General features: G+C 37.2%; 1 protein-coding gene across 3 annotated transcripts in view; it reads left to right on the plus strand.

Annotated features, from left to right (window-relative positions):
* prkg1a (protein kinase cGMP-dependent 1a) overlaps positions 1-24,581 on the plus strand; it is a 140,784-nt gene that overhangs the window by 36,034 nt on the left and 80,169 nt on the right. For all 3 annotated transcript variants that reach the window (XM_073919444.1, NM_201030.1, XM_005157058.6), the window contains 1 exon segment: positions 16,806-16,919. In XM_073919444.1, the coding sequence (XP_073775545.1) occupies positions 16,806-16,919 (114 nt within the window).

Here is a 24,581-nt window from a genome sequence, read left to right on the forward strand (position 1 = left end):
TTTTTTAGCTATTTTGTTACTGAGAACCAGATTATGCAAATTAAGGGCACCCACACTGTTTTTAAGAATAATTAACACTCACATCAGATATTAATACATACAGTAGAAGCCCTCTTGTGATTGTTTTTTCTTTTCTTTTTTAAATATTTCTAAGTGATGTTTAACAGAGCAAGGACATTTTCACAGTATTTCCTATAATATTTTTATCTTGTGGAGAAAGTCTTATTTGTTTTATTTTGACTTGGATAAAAGCAGTTTTTCATTTTCTTAACCATTTTAGGTTCAATATTATTAGCCCTCTTAAGCAATATTTTTTTCAATTGTCTATAGAACAAACCCACTGTGGTACAATGACTTGCCTAACCTGTCTAATTAACCTAGTAAAACCTTTTGATTGCACTTTAAGCTGAATATCAGTATCTTAAAAAATAGTAGGGGTGCAATGGTTCAATCTACTCACGGTTCGGTATGTATCACGGTTTTAAGGTCACGGTTTCGGTATATACGGTAAGGTTTGTGCTTAGAAAAAAATGCCTACAGAATAATTTAAAGAACAATAAAAATATTTATTGGTTAACAAACACCTGATAATGCAACAGCTTCACACACACACTTATGGATTTGCATGTTTTCGCATAATTAAATAAAAGTGGGGCATTTTGAAAATTGTATGTGCTAATAAAATGCTTAAAAAAAGAGAAATCGCATAAATTTACCCTTTTTCTTTTTTACATCTCGACTCAACAGTCTCGACAAATTATGCAGATAATAGTTATGTCAACACATCTTAATAATTGAGCACTTTTAAAGTATTGATTACTTCTGTTTACGTTATGCGTGCATTACCAAGGCAACAACGCATTTTTATTTATGATTTCTATATGATTTTATTATGATTCAAGAGAGCTCTGTTTCATTTATTAGCACCATCATTGTGAATGAACCTTAAGCAAAGAGAGAGTGTTCGGCTCTTCTCTCTTAATTCAGCGGGAACAGTCAGTCGAGAAGAAAACTGTTCTTAGCAGACAGCGGGTAAATGGAGTGAATAGCGGGAGTGATTGGGTGAGGAAGAACACCCAGCAGAAGAAACAGACCTGCTGTATGTCCGGGTCCATATGGGGCGCTTCTGGGTCTGGACACAAACCTCGATCTGGCTGTTAGTGATCACTGATCTAGGCTATCTTTGCAACAACAACAAAAAAGGCATTTGTTATGTTTTTTGTGTCTGTTAAAACCCTGAGTGCAATGCATTGTGGTTTGATCTCACCTGCATTTGTGCTGTATCTCCTTCACTTGCCATGCTAAAACCCACAGAAACTCCACACACACACTGACACGTGAGGAAACGTGATGTCAACAGATTTAATTATTAAGAGGTGATTATTAGACAGGTCTTTCCATGTGAAATGAGCGTGAAAGGTAATCGGAGGCGTACAAAGGAGGAAATGCTTTGTTGCAGTTGTTTTTGCTGTTGGATTTTATTAACAAATAGATATTAATAATGCATATTTTGAACAGCGGATCACAGGGTACACCGAACCATGGGAGGACAACGGGACAATAGGTTTTTTACTGAGAAACGTTGCATCCTTAAAAAAATATCTAGTAAAATATTATGTACTGTCATCATGGTGAAGATAAAATAAATCTGTCATTAGAAATTATTTGAACTATCATCTTTAGAATTGTGTTGAATCTTCTTTCCGTTAAATAAAATTTGAGGGAAAAATATATACAGCAGGGCTAATCATTCTGACTTCAACTGTACATTTTTTTTTTCCCAAATATTATGGAATATTTTATATTTACTTACTTATCATTGCATGAAAATAAATAGTCTAAATCAAGTGTGCCCAAACTTTTTCTTATAAAGGGCAAAAAAAAAAGAGTTTTAGATTTAGGGCCAGGACCGAAGGTAAATATATCAAGCTTTATTATTTATCAAGCTGCACCTACTTAGATTTGCTCACTGAGGGCTTCAGAATTGTGCTCTATCCTCTGGAAAAAAAGGATTAATTTACAACATTGAATTGTAACATTTAAATCAAGTTTTTTTGTAGCTTAAAAATAAAACTAATAAATGGAAGGTTGTGTTTAATTAGAAAGGACAATGTTTAGTAAAACCATTAACCCCAAAAGGGTTATAATGGGCCAAAAGGTTATAATGGGCCAACTCTGGCCCACAGGCTCTAGTATGGCCTTCTCTGCTCTAAATGATAATATACAGATTAAACATCTTACTCAAAAGGCATACTGCACTTACTATTTCACACATTACATATTTTTCATGTCTTGCACATTTTGATGAATGTGTAAATATGTGCAGTGCTCTAGACTCAATCATAAAATAAACATACAACAAAAATGACAGCAGTCAGCGGACAGCAGTTTAAAAAACATCTGATAATAATTCAAGAGTTCACACTTAGCTGATGATTTACAAAGCTTATTTGGCATGCTGTCCCGGGAGAGAGCCCCGAGCTCAAGGGCTCCTCGAGCCCGGGGCTTCCTCCCGTTGGCAGAGCAAGAAGGGAGCCTGAGCTCGGTGGATCTCAGAACTCCCCTGCCGCTGTAGCTAAGGGAACGTAAGGAATTAGACCAGCTTGATTGTTAAGTATGTTGAATGTCTTTGGATGGTGGGAGGAAACCGGAGAGCCCGGGGAAAACCCACGCGGACACGGGAAGGACATACAAACTCCCCACAGAAACACTCACCGGTCCTATCGAACTAGGACCGGCAGTATTCTTGCTGTGTGGTTCACAGTGCTAACCACTGGACCGCCGTGCCACCCAATTACAGGTAAAGGAGGAGAATAGGGGAGGAGGGGGGTTTCTTCCAAACGAAGATAAAGTGAACTGAAAACTTAGACTATTTATGGTGCCTTAGGGCTCATATGATTGGAAGATTAGTGATTAGCAAATGCGAGACTGGACGTGATAAATCATAAGCACGTGATCCTCTCGAAATTAGTTATGAATAAACTTCACTTATGTAGATATGTTTGCTAAAGCAGTTCAATTCATGCTGGCAGATGTAGATGTAATGAGATAATAATGAGATTATAGTTTAAAGTTGGTCTTGAACGTTTTAGAAATTGTAAAATTGTACATTACATTGTGTTCAGGCTAGGTAAGGAGGCATCAAAATTGTCCCTACATAGAAAATAAAAAGTGATTAATACTTGAAATTTCTTTACATTTTGGCCTTTTGAGTTTCAGGTTTATTACATTTAAGATTAGATAAATTTAATATAATCTCATTAAATATTTGTTGTTGTTTTAATGACTCCTTCAATAGGCAGTTTGGACACCAGTTCGGCCACCTGTTTCTGATGTCTTTACATCTGTCAACACATCTGTCGGTTTAATGAGAGAAAGGAGCTTTTGTGCTTTCTTATAGGATCACAGGATTTTCACAGGAGCAACACTTGGTTTTGAATTAAGGGATTTTGTTAGTCATGCTCCAGAGAGTTGATGCTTTTGTGGTACAAATTGGGCACTTGCCCAACACACCGTATCCCAGCACAAGCCAATTAGAACGAGTATCTGAGGGGATATTGGCTGCTTACACTCCTGTAAAAAAATTACGATGTTTGTTTACAATAATATTACAATAGATGAAATAAAAACTATAGATAAAAACATTATTGTTAATCAAATAAATGTTTTCTCTCTGCATTAAATCTGCCACATTCAATTATTTTCATATACAACTAAGTTAAACATTATTTCCACTGAACTGAATTAAACTGAACTGAACTTCAACAGTGACAGATAGACTAAACTGAACTGAATCAGTTTATTTTCATGCAGAACTACTCCGGCATTCTACTATATATCAATATCTAACATATTCCTCTGATCCAAGATGATTTGACACAATCTTTTTTTTATTTTTCCGTCTGTCTATTATCTGTTCTTAAATATATATAACTGTCCATCCATCCATTCATCCATCATCCATCCATCATCCATCCATCATCCATTCATCATCCATCCATCCATCCATCCATCATTTTCTATATATTTTTTGTCTGTCTGTCTGTCCATCCATCCATCCATCCATCCATCCATCCATCCATCCATCCTTTATATATTTTTTGTCTGTCTATCTATATAACCATCCATCCATCCATCATTTTCTATATATTTTTTGTCTGTCCATCCATCCATCCATCCATCCATCAATCATTTTCTATATATTTTTTTGTCTGTCCATCCATCCATCCATCCATTCATCCATCCATCCATCCATCCATCAATCATTTTCTATATATTTTTTGTCTGTCTCTTGTTTTATTTATCTATATAACTAACCATCCATCCATCCATCATTTATATATTTTTTGTCTGTCTATCCATCCATCCATCCATCATTATTTTTTGTCTGTCTATCTATATAACCATCCACCCATCATTTTCTATATATATTTTTTTATCCATCCATCCATCTATCCATCCTTTTGTCTGTCTATTGTTCTATTTATCTTTTTTTTATTGTGCAATCAAGAGAGCAGATTAGCCATATATAGCACCAAAATAATCTATATCTCAAAGAACAGCTAAAGCAACTCTTTTTTGAGTGAACAGTCTAGTGACAAGACAACTAATAATATATCATCAATGACATGAAAACATTCCACAAAACACCAACACCTTCCCCACAAAAATACATAAAATAACTATAGGAAATAATGCTAATAACTAATATTACAATAAAATGTAATGAAAATGTATACATATTTCAATTACAGGCTGGTACTCGAGGACATTAGCTTATATTCTGTATAGAGTAGTGGTTCCCAGCCTTTTTTGCCCGAGACCCCTTTTTTTTGCCCATGGAAAATATTGTAAGGCCCCTCCACATATAAGTTTGCAGTAAGAATGACAAAAATGCATGTGGCTGGGTCAGGGACACTTTGCTTTGAGAAAAAGAAATGAAATCATTGTTCAGGTAACTATCTTGGTATTTCCTGCATTTTCAGTATTGCTAGCGCTGACCTGAAATGTTTGGAGCTTCATCACCTGGGTCAAGTATGCTTGGGCCATTACTATTAGCTGCTGAAGGCGAAACAGTGAGACTCGGATGTATTTGTGGAGGACGAATTACAAATTTGTCAACTTTTTTGGTCAGCCAGGGGATAAAATGAACTGCCAAAAAATTGTACAAATATGACGCAACACCCCACAGAGCTTGTTGAGCCGGAACCCCCCTGTTGGGAACCGCTGGTATAGAGAATTTGGCTTTGATCACTAATAATTTTAAATAAAAATTAATTGAATTAAATCTAGAAAACAGCAGTTAATCGAGAAGAGAAAAGGATTCAGAAAGAACAGAGAGAGAGAGAGAGAGAGAGAGAGAGAGAGAGGATGAGAAAGAATGAGGACTGTTCCTTTGGGATTTTCTATTAGAAAGGGAAACAAACTTCTCATAGCAGGCTTTCTGTCTACCAAGATGAATTATTTACTTGTGAGACTGGCTCAAATAAACGATATCGACTGCACAGGCAGAGCAGTGATGTGATGGTGAGATTCAGCCTTTAATGTTGAGGGAATCCTCCATTCAGATCATCTATTTATCAAAACCGAGGTCTCCATTTCAGAGTAAAAGGTCAGAGAGGATCGATAATAGAGATCCAAACTAAACTTGATCAGCATTTCTGTTTGAAGCCCAAAATCACATTAAGCAAGTCTGTGTTTTTGTTCTGTCTATAAGAAGCTTTTGTTGATGAGATATATCAGAGGCTGGAAAAAGTATTTAAGCTCTCAGTCACACAAGAGGGACATTTCAGCTAAGATAATTAGTTGGGCCTCATGATAGGAGAGCCTAGACAGGAAATGATGCCATGCTATTATTGTGCCTTGAATGTCATATTAGCCTGTGTGCCGAAGTCGCCATGCTAATTAGCCCCAATCTGAATAAATAAAGACATGCTTAATGACTGTAGATAATGTCAGTTCTAAAATTGCAGCTTGTGCATCTGATCCATGATTTCATACTATTCCAAAAGTCATTTAGTGGTTGACTATGAGGAGAAGTGGACCATATAAACTCTTTCTGGAAAGTGTTGCTATTTAAAGACATCGTGAAATCCAAACCAGCCCCATGCATTACTCATCATGGCATGAAACAAAATGTTTCTTCAAAATTTATTCTGTTTTTTAAATACTGCTTATCCAATGTGTTATTATGTTTTCAATAGTCAGTGCTTCTTTATTTTCGTGCACTCGTTCAACTGCTTTTCTATACAAATATCTAATCAGCCAATAACATTGCATCAACTCATTTAGGCATTCAGGGGTGCATTTCCGAAAACCATTGCTAGCCAACTAAGGTTGCAAGTTGCGGTGTTACAAACATACTTCTTTGATTTGCCATTTCCCAAATCTATCGTTCCGATGAACATTCGCAAACTGTGTCGCAAATTTCTGCGCTTGCAGCTACACATCTGGAGCTGTAGTTAGAAACAGTTTCTGGCTGTGTTCTATTCCCAGTTATCACTCCTATGCCCTGTTCCTTTAGAGCATTCCAACATTTAAACATGGAATTATTAAAAAAAAGCATTAAAGTCATCTCTCTTATGTGTTTCAAAGCATTACAGTTCTGTTTTAGCGATCTTCATGTTTACAATTACGTTCCCTCGCAGTGCACTTTGAAAACATCAATGTCATTTTGAACACAGCCGTGGCTCATGACGAAAGCTATAGGTGACCTATTATTTAAAAGCGGAATTTATGTTACACCTCCAATGCTTGTGAAAGCAAAAACATAGCATACATTAATGCTTTTAATTTATAGTGGGTTGTTTATTAAAGGGCCATGACACCCCCCACTTTCGGTTAAAGTCTACTTCAGAATTTTTTCAAAAGATGCATGATTAATGGGCGTGGAGCTCCGCGAGCATCGGGCAGGAGTGGGCGTATCCAGCAGGGGAGAATGTGAGCGAACAACTGTTGTTGTCAGTTAGCTCACAAAATGAGACACAAACCGCGAGGAGACACATAAGTTTATAGTTTACAAAGTTAAAATGCAAAGAAATGAACAGTGATTTAATGCCCTGCTACATTTGTTATTCGTAATTTCATATACACATAACCACAATTTATATCATTATTAAGATGTGTGTTCAGGTAAACCCTATAAATGAGGACTTCTCCCTCAATCCCCGTATCCAGCAAACTCAGTGCAGCAGGTCTCCTGACCTGTCTATTTTAACCATTAACCCTGCTGGTAATCTGGAGGATTTAGGCAAACACGGCAGCACAGTGATGTGTCTGAATGTGAACAAACTCCTGATAAAAGTCAACGTCCGCCATTCTTTAATTCTCGTGCTGCTCTCCCGACAAAAATGCAATGCAATGAGCCTTCATGAACGGCTAAATACTGTGCTGTGGTTTCCGTGTCTCTCAGCTCGGGCTTGACACTGGCAGGTCTGGCAGGTCTCATGAATAATTAAGCAGCCGGCTCTTCTCATAGGATAGGAAAACTCCGCTATGAACAATAATGAGAAACCGACGCGTCATCATTGCACTTGCAGTACTGCGCTACGTCGCCGATTTTGATCCCGCCCCAAAAATCATTTTAAACCCGGAAGCTGAAATTAGCTGACAAAAGCTCAAAATTATACAGTTTCCTCCACAATTAAAGCTGACAGGTGCTAACATTGTCTTAACTGATGCTCAACACACACAAATCTGTTAATATAAAAAAAAAAAAGTTCTCCGTGGTGTCCTGAACCTTTAAGTATCTGTACTGAATATGACATGGGCCTGCTGGTTAGTTCATTTCTGCAGTGATTTTCATGTGTCAAATTGTAAAAGTAGACTTTTCAAAATATAAAAAAATGAATAAACAATATCCTACTTATTATTATTATTAATAATAATAATAATAATTATTATTATTATTATTATTATTTAAAAAAGTTTTTTATATCTATCCCAACTTCATAAATTAAAGGCAATAAGGTTACTCACTGTTACTCAAGTCAACTAATTGCTTTAAAAGCAACTTGTTTGCTCTGTTTGTTTTAAAAATTAAAGTCAACTAATCACTTTTTACGCCGTGGAAAAGCATCAGTGACTAAAACCACTTCTTATTACTGAGATCTGAAGAACAACATCTTTGATTGCACTACATGTCAAACTTTGAAGCTCCAGCAGCAGAAGAGCACACTAGTGCCACTTCTGTCAGCTAAGCACAGCAAACTGAGGCTACAGTTCACACGGTGCATCAAATTGGGCAATTGGAGGAAGCTTGCTTACTCTCATGAGTCTCAATTTCTGCTGCAGCATTTGAAAGCGTTGGGTTTGAATATGGCGTAAACAACATGAAAGCATGGATCCATCTTGCCATGCATCAACAGGACAGGCTGCTGGTGGTGTAATGGTGTGAGGGGAGATTTTTCACAGCACACTTTGGGCCCTAAGTATAAATAAAACAGTTTACAGCATACCTGGTTATTTCTGCTGACCATGTCTATCTCCTTATGAACACAGTGTGCCCATCTTGTAATGGCTACTTTCAGCAGGATAACACGCCATGTCACACATCTCAGATCATCTCAAATTGGTTTCTTGTACATGGCGGGGAGTTCACTATAAAAATGGCCTCCACAGTCACCAGAGCTCAAAACAACAGAGCACCTTTAGGATGTGGTGGAGAGGGAGATTCACATCATGACACCTCTGAAGCAAGTGCATGATGCTATCTTGTATATAAGGACCAGAATCTCCAAGGAATATTCCCAGGACTTTATTCAATCTGCAGGATGCTATAATAAATCAAGCCACTTCTGAAGGCCAAAGGATATCCAAACTGGTACTGTATAAAGTGACCAGTAAGTGTGTTTTAATTTCTGTAATCTGTCATACTGTTTATATTCAATGAGAGAAACTGTAGACTGTTAGAATTTGAAAAGAAGTTGGCAGTGTGTAATCAAATGGTTCTAGAGTATATGACTGAAAGAGCGGGGTAAGAATGATTCATGATGTGAACCGTAAAGGAAAACCATTATAGAGACTGAGCAAGTCATATATATGGCAATTTATATTTCAGGCTGATTTAATGATGATGAATGAGCTGTGCGGATTGACCACCGAACCCTTGCACTGCTAAGTCCAAGGGAGCCTCAAGCTGTAACCCATATTTCCAGCAGTGACTCATTTCAAACATCTAAACAGATTAATCTCTTCATATATTCAGTTTTTAAAAGATACAAAAATCCTGAATGCAATCTGTCGATGGGTGAAAGTTGAATTCTCGCAATGTTTTTAAATCTTCAGTTGCTTTACAACCATGAGACCAGGACTGAATATGGCAGTGAGAGTGATTATCTGTCACTTTGATGCACTTCAAACCATATCTTTTGATTTGTATGTCGGTAAATATTGTAACGTCTGGTTTTTATTTGACACTGATATCACTGGACCTTTGCTTTTAGTATTATCTGGTGCTACTGTAGGCTCTTGGCTTCTTTTTATTCTGCTCACTCAATGTGACTGATAACAAATGCAGAGTCTTGCAAATTGGCAACTGAATTTAATAAAAAATTTCCCATGAATTATTCCACTGGTCTACAGGTTTGCACTTGTTCTGTTCCCATCATCTCAGTCACGTCTTTCTTTCCTCTTCTATGGTTTTATTTTCTTTCTTTTTAAAAATACTTTTTACAATCTTATTTATCTTTATCATGCTTAAGTTGGGGAGTATGCATAATGTATAATATGTCATTTTTTTTTAAACCAAATGGATTGTATGGATTGTTAATAAATAAATAAAATGTTATACAACTTAAATTAGTTAAAATTAAATATATATTTTATATTTTTAGTGTCTTTATTTTGTAAAAATAATTTGTGTGTGTGTGTATATATATATATATATATATATATATATATATATATATATATATATATATATATATATATATATATATATATATAATTCATTAAAATTAATTAAATAAATGTAAAAATATATATATATAAATATACATTTATAATTTAATTTAATTTATTTATTTTTTCCCACTCACTGGCCTCTTTATTAGGTACGCCTTACTAATACTGAGTTAGACCCCCTTTTGACTTTAGAACTGCCTTAATCCTTTGTGGCATAGATTAAACAAGAGATTTTGCTCCATATTGACATGATAGGATCATGCAGTTGCTGCAGATTTGTCAGCTGCGCATCCATCATGCGAATCTCCTGTTCCACCACATCCCAAAGGTGCTCTATTGGAGGGAGATTTGATGACTGTGGAGGCCATTTGAGTCCAGTAAAGTCATTGTCATGTTCAAGAAACCAGTCTGAGATGATTCGCGCTTTATGACATCGCACATTATCCTGCTGGATGATGCCATCGGAAAATGGGAACACCATGGTCATAAAGAAAGGGACATGGTCAGCAACAATACTCAGGTAGGCTGTGGCGTTGACACGATGCTCAGTTGATACTAATAGGACCAAAGTGTGCCAAGAAAATACAGACTATTACATCACCACCATCTGAACTGTTCATACAATGGATGAATCCATGCTTTCATGTTGTTGATGCCAAATTCTAACCCTACCATCCGAATGTTGCAGCTGAAATGGAGACGCATCAGACCAGGCAACGTTTTTCCGTCTTCTATTGTCTAATGTTGGAGGGGCTCCCGGTCTGGTCTTCTGCTGCTGTAGCCCATCTGCCTCAATGTTTGACGTGTTGTGTGTCAAGGCATTTGTGCCTACAGAACTGCCGCTCACTGGATATTTTCTCTTGTTCGGACCATTGTCTGTAAACCCTAGAGATGGTTGTGCGTGAAAATCCCAGTAGATCAGTAGTTTCTGAAATACTCAGACCAGCCTGTCTGGCACCAAAAAACCTTGCCATATTTATTCTACATGCCTAAATGCATTCAGTTGCTGCCATGTGATTGGCTGATTAGAAATTTGCATTAACAAGTAATTGATCAGGTGTACCTAATAAAGTGGCCAGTTAGTGTATAACCAACAGCCTGCCTCATTATTTTAGTCTGCCACCAATCTAAAATTCTTGCCTCTGCTTAAGTAATCAAAGCCACAAATAAAATGACCCATTAAAATCATAATACAGCATGTTTTACTTTTCCCAGTCCAATTCCAGGTCCCGCCTAGCATTATTTCCCGCGGTGTGTTTAGTTTTACTCCGATGTACAACATTCAGAGTCCATTTGAGCCTGGAGAGTAAACACAAGACAATCTCCCATCATTTAATATCTGTCTTCAGTGGCCTTATCTACAGTCCGCTCTCTTTATTTCATTTCATGCTTTATTTCATTCCTGCCGGCTTGATCACTTAGCATCTGTCTCTAAGTTATTAATGTTTGTTTAGTAGAGCCCATGTAAGAACAACATCTCTGTCTCTCGCGCTCTTCCTCTTCTTATCTCTGTGAATCATCACGGCTAATAGAAGATTGGCTGCAGGGCATTAATAGGAGCTGCTCTGAACAATAGTGCTTAATAACCATGTCAGAGCAACCATAATAGAGGGTTACTTGTCAGTTTTTAACATGTCACGGATCACGAGAGATTTTCCATGCTTTACTAAACGAAACACACTAGTGCGTGTTGGGAAATGTAATCGGTTGTTCACAACAATGTCTTTGACCCCGAAGGTCATAACTTCCTGTGTCTGTCAGAGGAGGAACTGGAGGCCACGCTTTTGGACATTATTACTTCCTGTGGTGGATAGTGGGTGTTGTAGCTTTGGGAAAAACATGTTTGAAATGACTTTTCAGTGTGATCAAGCTCTAGGCTGAACTTTATGACTTTGACCCCGTTCATGCTCGAGTCTTCTCGATCCCTTTTGTTTCCATTTCATTAATTTGTATTTGCACCACATTAATGACAATATTTACTTAATGATTTATGCTTTTTAATGAGATGAAAGTCTCTTGCGTCTTTAGAATGTGTCTGTGTTGTTCCTGCTAAAAGTAGCCGTCACAGGCCACTTTATTAGGTACACCTTACTAGAACTGGGTTGGACCCCTTCAGAACTGCCCTAATCCGTTGTCTCATAGATTTAACAAGGTACTAGAAATATTCCTCAGAGATTTTGCTTCATATTGACATGATGGCATCACTCAGTTGCTGCAGATTTGTCGGCTGCACATCCATGATGCGAATCTCCCGTTCCACCACATCCCAAAGATGCTGTATTGGATTGAGATCTAATGACTGTGGAGGCCATTTGAGTACAGTGAACTCATTGTCATGTTCAAGAAACCAGTCTGAGATGATTCACGCTTTATGACATGGTGCATTATCCTGCTGGATGAAGCCATCAGAAGATGAGTACACTGTGTTCATGAAAGGATGGACATGGTCAGCATCAATTCTTAGGTAGGCTTTGGCGTTGACCCGATGCTCAATTAGAACTAATGGGCCCAAAGTGGACCAAGAAAATACACACCATTACACCACCAACCTTCAGACTGAAATGTTGGTACAATGGATGGATCCATGCTTTCGTGTTGTTGACGCCAAATTCTGTCCCTACCATCCGAATGTTGCAGCAGAAATCGAGACTATAAAAATAAAATATTAATGTTGGGTGTATATCACTCCAATATGACTGTGGGCACACTATACACACAGTTCTGTCCAAATTGCTTACAAAAGATCATTTTCATCATAGGTGCCCTTTAAAGGAAAAGTTAATCCTACTTTGGCCCAATCCCAATTCTATTTTTGTACCCCTACCCCTTCCCTTTTCCTTGGCCCTTGCAACCGAGGGTGAAGGGGAAGAGCATATACATACATATACATATATACATATATAGTGTGGCAATAAGATCATAACTATACTGTGTATTTACACTGTTCATCTATGTAAACACAACAAAAACAACATTAACATTATAGCAGACACTGTAAAAAACCCATTCCCAGCCAGTAGACTTTTCTGATAGGGTATTTAAGTGTCATCAAGTGTCAGAATGTTGTGGGACGACCATATAGGAGTTATTATTAGGGATTATAGATTGCGAAATGTAGAGGTTTTCATTTATTTTTTTAAAGCATGATGGTAAAACACGTACACGGTTGTAAATATATTAAAACATATAATGACAAAAAATACTAATTTGTGGATCTCCCTTTTTCTGGGTGTAGCAATTCTGCCGTTGCGGTTGGTGTATTCTGGGAAATTTTCTTACCCCTTGATTTCAAGTGTGGTCCTAAAAATTTTCATTTGAAGGGGTATTTACCCCTTCTCCCTAGCCTTCAAGCTAAAGAGAAATGGGACACCCCTACCTCTTCACATGAACGTGCAAAATGAGGGGTAGGGGTAAGGGAAAGGGCTAAGGGGTAGAATTGGGATTGGGCCTAAGTCTTTCATGTGCGTTTTCAAAATGTATGTGCATCTTGGTGTTTCCATTTTGTATGTGATATTTCAAAATGCGCATATGGAAACATAGCTATTATGTGGTACTCGTTCTCATTTGATTTATCATTTGAGGAAGTCATAACCAGGACGAAATTAAAACTCAACCAAGCGCAGAATGCGTGAACATTTGAAATTTTGCTTTGGTGAATAAATAAAGCAGAATAGCCTGCCATTATTGGGAACTACAACATTAAGTCAGACTGTGTGAATGGTGGCAGACTCTCTCTGATGTAAATGATGTGTGTTATTCAAATCAAAGAGTGTCTACTCAGGATAACATCTGTTGCCACTTTCTCTTCAGTGGAAATTATGAGAAGTTTATATAGAAATAGCTAATTATATTTTCCCAAAGAACTCCATGTGGTGACACATATTCACGCATTAAGCAAATAAACACAGAAATATTGTGGGCAGATGGAGCAAATAATGCACACACAATGATCTGTGCTGTCTGTACCAAGTATGCAAAAAAACCTGTAATAATAATTCTATTGTGGGGCAGCGTGGTTGTGCAATGGGTAGCGATGTCACCTCACTGCAAAAAGGTCGCTGGTTTGAGCCCCGGCTGGGTCAGTTAGCATCTCTGTGTGGAGTTTGCATGTTGCATGCTCGCGTGGGTTTCCCTCCGAGTGCGTCTGTTTCACCTACAAGTCCAAATATATGTGGTAAAGGTGAATTGGATAAGCTAAAAACGTCCGTAGTGTATGAGTGTGAATTAGAGTTTATGGATGTTTCCCTGTGCTGGGTTGCAGCTGGAAGGGCATCCGCTGCATAAAACATGTTTTGGATAAGTTGGCAGTTCATTCTGCTGTGGCGACCCCAGATTAACAAAGGGACTAAGCCGCAAAGCAAATGAATGAATGAATAAATCCATTGTCCACAAATGTTGATTTATTTTTATTTTTAGAAATGTCCTCAATTAATTCACTTAAAGTTCATTTTAAACAATAATAATAATAATGGATGCAGGGGAAAGTTTGATTAGGTCAAGGCCGATTGAAAGGCATTCTGCCCCATAATCCAGTTCTGCCAGAGTTGAATTTTAATGATAAATTAAATAGTCCATCAAGGGAAGGGTCATCAACTCTCTCTCTTTTCTCTCGCTCTCTTATGTTCTCACATCCCACTGTCTCTGCTCTGTAAAACCTTGATATGTCCTTCACACCTTTTCAATATATCTGCGCGCGGCTCTGTCTCATTCTCCCGTGTCTTCACCTGCCTGTGTGATCTGCCGTTGAAAAGTGAGAAGAGATGCTCGACTTCCTGTTATTCTGCTAGTAATGTATCATATCAGCTCATCTGCAGCTGACACCTCTGAGAGAGAGAGAGAGAGAGAGAGAGAGAGAGAGAGAGAGAGAGAGAGAGAGAGAGCAACAGGTGTATTTTAATGAGCAGTCTCACTAAAGCTGTTGAAGGCTGATGTGATTTTTGTTCATGATATGGCAGCAGTTGGCACAGCACTTGTCATCCCCTGCCAGTTGCTTATGTATATATGAATTTTCAAGAGATTATATACTTATAATTCATTGTGATTTTCTGTTTTTTTTTATTGTAGTGATATTATTTTGGAGTTTGCATGTTCTCCATGTGTTGGCGTGGGTTTTCCTATGGATGTTCTGGTTTCCCCCATTGTCCAAAGACATGCGGTATAAGTGAATTGAAGGAACTAAAATGTGTAAGAATGTGTGAATGTGTGAATGCAAGAGTATATGGGTGTTTCCCAGTACTGGGTTGTGGCTTGATTGGCATCCACTGTGTAAAACTTTTGCTGGAATAGTTGGTGGTTCATTCCACTGTGGCGACTTCTGATAATCAAAGAGTGAGCTAAACGAAAGTGAATGAATTATTTATTTTATTTCTTTTATTTTATATTAAATGAACAACTTTTTGCTTAATTAGTATTAAAATATGCATACTGGATGCAAGAGCACAAAGGCTATTCTTAAAATTAAAATTCAGTTCTTTATAGTGAATTTGATTAAGACTCTTCACAGATTCTTCACAGACATTCTTATTAGTGTATTTTGTTATACTTTTTTTGTATTTGAAGTATTAAAATGTACGTAATTTACTGCAGTAGGAGAAGCAGTATGAATCTTTTCCTTATTTAATAAATGACTTCCGCCTCAGAAGACAATAGCGACACGCAAAGAACAGATGGTGGCGTTTAAAGGATGCAGAGCGCAGATGCTCTTGACTATTCTGGAGGTAATTTATAGTATAATAACACTAATACTGAAATGGTTACAGCATTTTAGAATGACCAAAACAATATTTCAGATGTTTTACAATGTGCTCAGCCTGCTGGCACACATTTTCATCACCACTTGATCTCATAACAAAATCACATGACTTTTTTTAATGCACATCCTGCATTTTGTTCAGTAAAAGTGTTTCCAATCATAATGCACATCTTTTCTTACCTAATAAAGAGTTTATCCTACTCTGTTATGCGCATATTTTATTATGCACATTTTCAAAATGTATGCGCATCTTGGTGTTTCCATCAACCGTTTTATATGTCCATATCTAAAATGCGCATAAAAATACTGGGATGTAAACATAGCTACATTATGATTTCGAGAGTACAACATGTCTCACATTTCTTTCCAAATGTCTTGTTGACCATTTAAGCAATAGTTCACCTAAAAATATTAAAGTTTGCCATTATACTCATTACTCTCCCTCTACTTGTTATACTTCTTAGGAAAATATACTATAAGTGAAGTTTTTAAACTAATTTCGAAAGGAGCATGTGATATAATTGACTGCAGCTGGCCACCTATCTACACTCATTAGTTAGCCAATCAGATCTATCCTAACTCACTATAAGTAGCCTAGCTAGATATTACTCCCTTATCTTCAATTTCCGAAGAAACCCCCCATCCACTCCTTTTCTCCTTTACAAAAAAGGGGAGCTCTCGAGAACCACCTGATCTCGTACTCCCCTCACATGCTCTATGGACCTGGCGGGAGCCCTGGGCTCAACTATCTCCGAGCTCAGGGTTCTCTCCCGGGACAGCATGCCAAACCTGCTTACAGTTGTCAAGCAATATCTAAGTGTGAACTCTTGAATTGTTGGAGGAAAAAACAGCCATCGACTTTCATAGTTTGTTTTGTTTATACTATGGATATTGATGGCTGCTTTTCCCATTTACATTCTTCAGAATATCTTCCTTTGTGTTTAACAGAAGTAATAAGTCATGGTTTAAGCAAAAGGTAAATGAGGAAATGTACATATTTGGGTGAACTATCTCTCATCCCTACGAAGCACTAATAGATATTAATGTTGTTTAAACTGAACTCACGATGAATTGTGCCTTTAATTAATTTAACTAAGTAGATATTTATTTTCCCTGGGATATTTACAGTAGCGCTGTGTTTTTATTTTAGATGGTAAGGTTGAAGTGACTAAAGAAGGACTGAAGCTGTGCACCATGGGACCAGGAAAAGTGTTTGGAGAGCTTGCCATCCTTTATAACTGCACCAGAACGGCCACTGTGAGAAGTAAGTACACACCAACCGAAACACACACACACACACACACACACACACACACACACACACACACACACACACACACACACACACACACACACACACACACACACACACACACACACATTGCCATCATAAATAAAGCAAGGGACATTTTAGATTTTTTTTCCCCCTCAACATACATAGATTAGCACAGCTTTATTTATTTAAGGCCACATTTCCCGATCTGCCACTGTGGGATTATAATGCTTAGTATGACTGAATTCAACCAATCGCTCCATCTGTGATGATAATCTGCGATTTTATCAATAGACCGGAGGCCAGACTGAGAGAGATATGTGGGTTGACTTAATATTTGAGGTAAAAAAAATTAGTAGAAAGTTTTGTTTGGAGGTTTTAGGATATGATAAGTGTGTGTTTGTGTGTGTGTACTTGTTTTTGTGACATATTATGACACATCTGAATAATGGCATGTGTATGAAACAGGTATTATAAGAAGGTGGTGAAATTGCTGATGTCCTAATTTCTCATAAAGCTTATAAATCACACAGAATGAGTTTTTTCAGAAAGTAAAACAGTACATAATTTCCTGTGAGGGTTGGGTTTAGGGGTAGGGTGGGGTTGGGCAATAGAAAATACAGTTTGTACTGTATAAAAACAATGGAACCCTATGTAATGTGCCCACATTTTGACTTTTGCATTTCTAATTATGGGTTACACTTCCTAAACAAATCATTTCAGATAATAAGGTTGCTGTCACAGATAGGCTGTGACTGACTTTTATGTAGGCAAGCTAGTAAGCATGCACTAAATCACACAAACCATTTCCACTATACACGCAATTTAGATGCCGGCTGAAAAAACAAACAAACATCAAATGTACTGTGTGTGTGGATACCTGACTGTTTTGTGTGATTTAGAAATGCTCCTTTTATTTCTGAAAAATCATTTTTGCTGTTTGTTTATTTATGTTATTCAGCTTAACATTTCATATTTTGGTTTAACATTTAAAATAAATCACACCAGACTTTGTTGCAATCATAATAGTTTATTTTCCATGGTTAAAACTAACAAACAAATAATATTGTCCTACTTACATTCTGGGTCAATTCCAAACAGCCAAATATGTATGCAGGAAAGGCAGCCATTTTAAGGTTTCCATTTCCCCAATGATTAGGGTTCTACCATGTTAGATGATGTCATAGGGGGATAAATCAAAGAAACCATTGATTTTGATGGAACATATTAATCAGACACTTTTTTAGGTCATTCTGAGACGTACAGTATATGTTGCATGTTACTACCATATGTGTTGTCTCATAAAATATTTTTGACTTGCTTTAGAAGTTGTATATGTTTTCATGTGGTATGTTCTAACAAAATGGGTGGAGCCAAACTCTATAAAATGGCTCCTGCATGACGGCCATTTTAGGAAGTTTTTTTTTTTTTTCCTGTGTGGATAGTTGTGTGTTTGGGCCTAACTGTTGGCATAGCCAGAACACACCTTGATTCTGTAAATTTTGTATATATATTTTTTCTGGGAATGTTCACATTTTTGCACTAAACAAACACTTTGGACTGAATTTATTCCTCGTCACTGGTTTTGTACATCTGCACCCCAGTACATCCTAACAGATGCATTACAAAAATCCATACACAAAGTGAGTCAAAGGTACGTTTGGCTTTGTGCTTTATATTCATCCATCATGCAAATAAAATGATGCTTGATATTTTAATGTGACCTTACTATAGCAAGCATATCTGTGGCTAAAGTTCACCGTGTTTTCCTATTTTCTGTTATGTTCCCTACAGTGCTGTGACATTTAACACATAATATTGAGAAAGACTTGTTTTGAGTTTTGGGGGTTATTCATGCTCTGCTGAAAGTAATTTGTTAGGAAATTTTCCTTTTAATATTAAATGGATGAACTGTGAGGAGAATAATGACACCTCATTGTACCCAGTTTAACAAAAGCAAAATGTTACTGATAGTTTAACAGAAGCAGTGCTTAATTTGTGCAGGAACAAGCCGGATGCGCCATCTCTAAAATCTGATTCAGCACCTCATTTTACAGATCCCCATCCTTACACGCACCCCTGCCCTGCCCCGCTCTTCCACTCATCACTTTCTTACATAACTCCCCGACCCTCTTCACTTTCATCGGCAACATCTTCTTCTCCCCCTTTCATCACCTTGGTCCGTGACACCTCCTCCTCCTCTGCTAACATGCCGCATTTGTTACTCCGATCTGTTCCGGGACCTCGCAATTTAAAAATTAGGCACTGACCAGAATTTATAATTCATGCAATTATCATGTACACTAGGGTTGTGCGATTTGTGGGAAAATATGTAACTGTGATTTTGATGGACAGATATTGCAATTGCGATTTGATTTGCGATTTTAACTTTGTAGTCAAAATTTAGCTTAATAATCTTTAAGTCATGGCAACAATTCTGTGACAGCCTTTAAAAATGACCTGTTTTTGTTCTATGTCTGTGACTTAAATACCAAAATATTCCCAAATTACCAATGCTGTTTTTCTATGATATGAATTTGTCTATTAATGCTTCTGAAGCAGCAGATCCCATTATCCCACTTTCCCGCGATATCCTGTTTGTTTTCTTTTGTTTTTTTTTTTTATTGTGGTAGTTCTGCATAGTTTGGTTGCGCTATTCTGATTGGGCAGAACAAAAGTGTGCTCACTTAATTGGCTAGTAAGACGGTCACACACAGACAACAGTTATGCATTTGCTCTGGACGGGGGAAATTAAGTAGTACATATATATTTTATATCACAGCCTCTTGCAAGATTGTTATTTCCAATGGAGACAAGTAGCTTGTGCACGCATATTGGGAGCGATGCGGCACATGACTGGCGTGAAATGCTCACGCTTTCCAGGCACACCAAGTTAAAAACATCTCAACTTTTCAGAATGCCACAAGCGCACCGCCAGTCACATGACAAGAACTGACTCACCAATCAGCCTTATAGTTTGTACACCTTTTTTTTTCCATCCTCTGAGAAATTGGTTGATGGTCGCCTAGCAAGGACAAAGGTGCGCAAAGTGTGTTGAAAATTGTGAAAGAAGCTTTCCATATGCTTTTAGAATTGAAATGTAAACGGTCCCTAAGTCTGTAAAATATCAGAATATATAATTTTAAACTATTAATGTAAATAAAAGTCGGCGCCAATAGCCTAGTGGTTAGTGCGTCGACACATAGCACTGAGGTGCTCGCAGCGACCCGAGTTCGATTTCCGTCTCGAAGTCCTTTGCTGATCCTTCCCCTATCTCTGCTCCCCACACTTTCCTGTCTCTATATCTCCACTGTCCTATCAATAAAGGTGAAAACCCCTAAAAAAAAATGTAATAAAATAAAATAAATAAATAAATGTAAATAAAAGTCACTTTCAAGTCTCAAGGTCCCATAATGCAATTCAAAAATATAATTAAATGGGTAAAAAAAAAAAAAAAAAAAAAATATATATATATATATATATATATATATATATATATATATATATATATATATATATATATATATATATATATATATATATATATATATATATACAGAAAACTGTTGGAAAATGGTGGATAACTTGCCTTTCTTCCACCTTACCCATTCTCATTAGGCTTTTCCACATTTATAAAAAGCCCCAAGCTGCTTTCAAGTCAAGATCAGGTTGTTTGATTAGCAGCCAGTTTACACAGGCATAATTAATATCTGTAATTCTTGTTTTTCCCCATTTAACCAGATCGTCCCATATGCACAGGCTTGTGTGCTGACCTTTCTCTCATTTATTATTCCATTCTTCTCCTCATTCTTCTCTTCTGTCTGTGCCATTGTTCTGCTTCATGCATATTCTCCTCCGCTTGGCTCTGTTTCTCCATCCTCCGGCTGTGTTTGTGGCATTCTTGCGCTTCTCTATCTCTGCTTTTCTGGATAGTGTCTGGGAAAGGAAGTGAGCTGGACTGGGATTAAGGGACATGCGTGTGTCTGATCTCTCCATGCACGGCCAAATGCGACACATGTCCCTTATGCCCTACTGCCACTAGCAAACTGAACTTTAATTGCACTCAGAAGAGAGTCCAGTTCTGTTCAGTTCAGTTTGTGTCAGATTAAAGGAGTATTCGTCATGTTAAGCATCTGTCGCTGATGCTTAACTGATGAATTAATGTCAGTATTTGATGTCAATATGATGTTAGTTTAAGATATTGGCTTGACGTCACTTTCTATAATCAACCAAATATCGACATAATTTCGTGTTGTTATTGGACATCAAAATAACATCGTCCTTTAATGCTGGTGACCTAAATCTAACCTAATATTAACATCTTATGTAATCAAGGTTTGTTTTAACCTGAGAGACAAACCAATATTCTTTATGTAAAGTATGACAGAATTCAAAGTGCCTCTGCATGCATTTACACATAAATTCTGCCACATTTCAAAGATAAGTTATTCTCTATCAATAGAAGGAATATACTGTATCCTGAATGGCCTGAAATGAGTAGCTTGCCAGTAACTCCAGTGTTACTTCCTCATAAAACCGCATAAGTTTGTAACAAATTTGCCTAATCCAGTGTTCAGCGCACAAACAATACCTATTTTGACTCTCCAACACTGTAGTTATAGTTGAGGCATGAAAGAGTCTGTGTTCGGGTTGTCAGCATGTCTAGAAAAGAAGTTTTCTGTGCTGTGAAAGCAGATCCACTTTGCATTCACTTCCAAACAATGACAACTCATGCTTAAATTCATACAGCATACTGATGCTATCAGTATTGCTCATATCTCTTTGTATAGAAGCGCTGAGGAAGCCTATATAGCTAAACTTCATATTTGGCAACCTGCTTTTGGTTTCTTACACACACTGTCAAATACAATACAATACAATACAATACAATACAATACAATACAATACAATATGTATTTATAGAGCGCATTTAAAAACAACCAAGTTTGACAAAAGTGCTGTACATAGGAGTGCTAAAAACAGAGAAGCAGAATATAAAAGAAACCTTTAACAGATAAAAGCAATAAAACAGTGATCAAGGAGTATCAAAAGCGAGAGAAAATAGATAGGTCTTTAAAACAGACTTAAACACAGAGATGGAGGGGGAAAGTCTAATGTGAATTGGTAGACTGTTCCAGAGTTTAGGACCAGCAACAGCAAACGCTCGATCACCTCGTTTTTTTAAGGCGTGTTCTGGGCACGGTGAGTAAATTGAGATCTCAATGATCGAGAGGGGGTATATGGACAAAGCAAGTCAGTAATGTACTGAGGAGCAAGATTATTGATGGCTTTGTAGACGAATAATAAAATTTTTAAATCAATTCTGTATTTAATGGGTAACCAGTGAAGTGCAGCTAAGATTGGAGTTACCGACTCATACTTGCAGGTGCCAAAGAGTAGTCTAGCTGCTGCATTTTGAACCAGCTGCAGACGAGAGAGAAAAGACTGAGAAATACCAAAATAAAGAGCGTTACAGTAATGTTATGAGGGCATGAATCACCGTTTGAAAATTTTTCTGGCATAAAAATGGCTTGACTTTAGCCATTTGTCTGAGGTGGTACAAACAATAGAGCATAATTTAACACTCATTTAAATACTAAAATGCATTTAATATAATTTGTTTTGTTTTTATTTATTTATTTATTTTTTGCATTTTGGGGGGCTTGGACAAACAAATGCACACTAAATAATTTCTAGTGTTTTGATGAGCATCCTTAAGAACACAGTCGGTTATGTTTTTTACATTTATTATGAAGACTGAAGTAATCCAAAAGATAACAACTCATCCATTTATTTTCTTTTCGGCTTAGTCCCTTTATTAATCTGGGGTCGCCACAGCGGAATGAATCGTCAACTTATCCAGCACATGTTTTACGCAGCGGATGCCCTTCCAGCTGCAACCTATAACTGGGAAACACCTATACACTCTAGCATTCATACACATACACTACGGACAATTTTAACTTACCCAGTTCACCTATACCGCATGTCTTAGGACTTCTGAGGTAAACCTTTTCTGGTTGTTCTGTCCATGTACTTGAGTTTTGTGTGATACATTCAAAAAGAGGGATTTCTTTGAGTAGGTAAAATCAAATTTACACTTCATATATATTACTGCTGTATTAAGGGACAAAATTGTATTACAAATACACAGAGAATGCGTTAATAAATTATACATTGTAATACAAAAATTCTTGTGCTGTGGAGTAAAATATAAAATTGTGGATGGAAAGCATCGTCAATGCACCGTGATATCAAATTGAACCGAATCGCTGGCATGATAACCTTAATCAAAGCGAAACCTTGAGGCCAGTGTAGGTTCACACCTCTAGTTGTAACCATGGGGAGTGACACATACAACTGAGGTAGGATCCAAAATGCAAGTTTAATCAGTGGTCAGGCAAGCAAAGGTCAACACTGGAGCAAACAGGTATATGGCGACAGTCCAGAATCGTAATCAGTAAACAGGCGAGAGGTCAAAAGGCAGGCAGGGAGAACAAGAATACAAGGCTTGGTAAAACACGGGGAAACAAGACAAGGAATAACATGTTGTAATGTCATCTACAGATACACAAGACTCGGCCTTGGGAGTGAGTGAGTGAGTGTGCTGCTTAAATAGTGTGTGCAATCAGTCTCTGACAATCCTCAGGTGGTGCGAGTAATCAGTCTAAATGAGGAAGCATGTGTAAGTGTGACCCGAGTGCATGTATGAAAATGTAGTCCAGAAATGGCGGATTTGTAGTCCATAAGTTATTGGTAGTGAAATCCAGCGATCTTACGGAGTACGATCGCTGGTATCGTGACACTAGTAGCTAACACCCATTTATTTCCCTAGTATTTTTCCTAATATGGAAATCAATGGGGCAACCAGCATTCTTCTAAATATCTTCTTTTGTGTTAAACATAACAAAGAATCTCATAAATGTTTAAAACCACACAACCAGTTAAAATTCAGAATGTTACTTACCTAGAATTGTTTGTGTTATGCAGACACGAGTGACAGCTTAAATTGCGGGGTTTGAGGAGAGCTGTGCTGTTTCTTTTCTAAGCGATCAATTTTCAAACCTGCAACAACTTATTTTTACAGAGGCAGCGACCACTTTTCCCTAGAAAATGTTAAAAATACAGGTATTTTTATTGTTGTAAGAATCAGCTCTTTGGTTTAAATCATGTTTAAACTTTGGGGATTCGAATCAAAGATTCGAACATGATTCACATAGAATTATTTAAAGCTTACACTTAACTTTAGTATTTGTCCAGCAAATAGAACGTTTAGTGTAAAGCAATTCTGTATTATATTATTACGTGGCCAACAATAACAATATAAAAACAGTATCTAATTATTTAATAAGCAAGGTAGCAGTATCTGAAGCTGAGGCATTAACTTATAAAGCACACAACACACCAACACGGATCTTAAAACGAAACAAAAGTTTATTGCTACTCTATAACACAAAGTACTAATCTACGTAAAACAAACAAATGCACATACATACACACACGCACAAACAGTTTGAGGAGAGTTATGACTGAGTGGATTCAACTTCTAGCCTTTTCTATGTTCTTAGCATTGCAACCTGAGAGAAACCATAAAAGCAGAGAATTTTGCTATTCTTTACTACTTAAACATAATTCACACCAGATTCAGTAATG

This window comes from Danio rerio, chromosome 13 (assembly GCF_049306965.1).
Source record: "Danio rerio strain Tuebingen ecotype United States chromosome 13, GRCz12tu, whole genome shotgun sequence".
Taxonomy (NCBI): domain Eukaryota; kingdom Metazoa; phylum Chordata; class Actinopteri; order Cypriniformes; family Danionidae; genus Danio; species Danio rerio.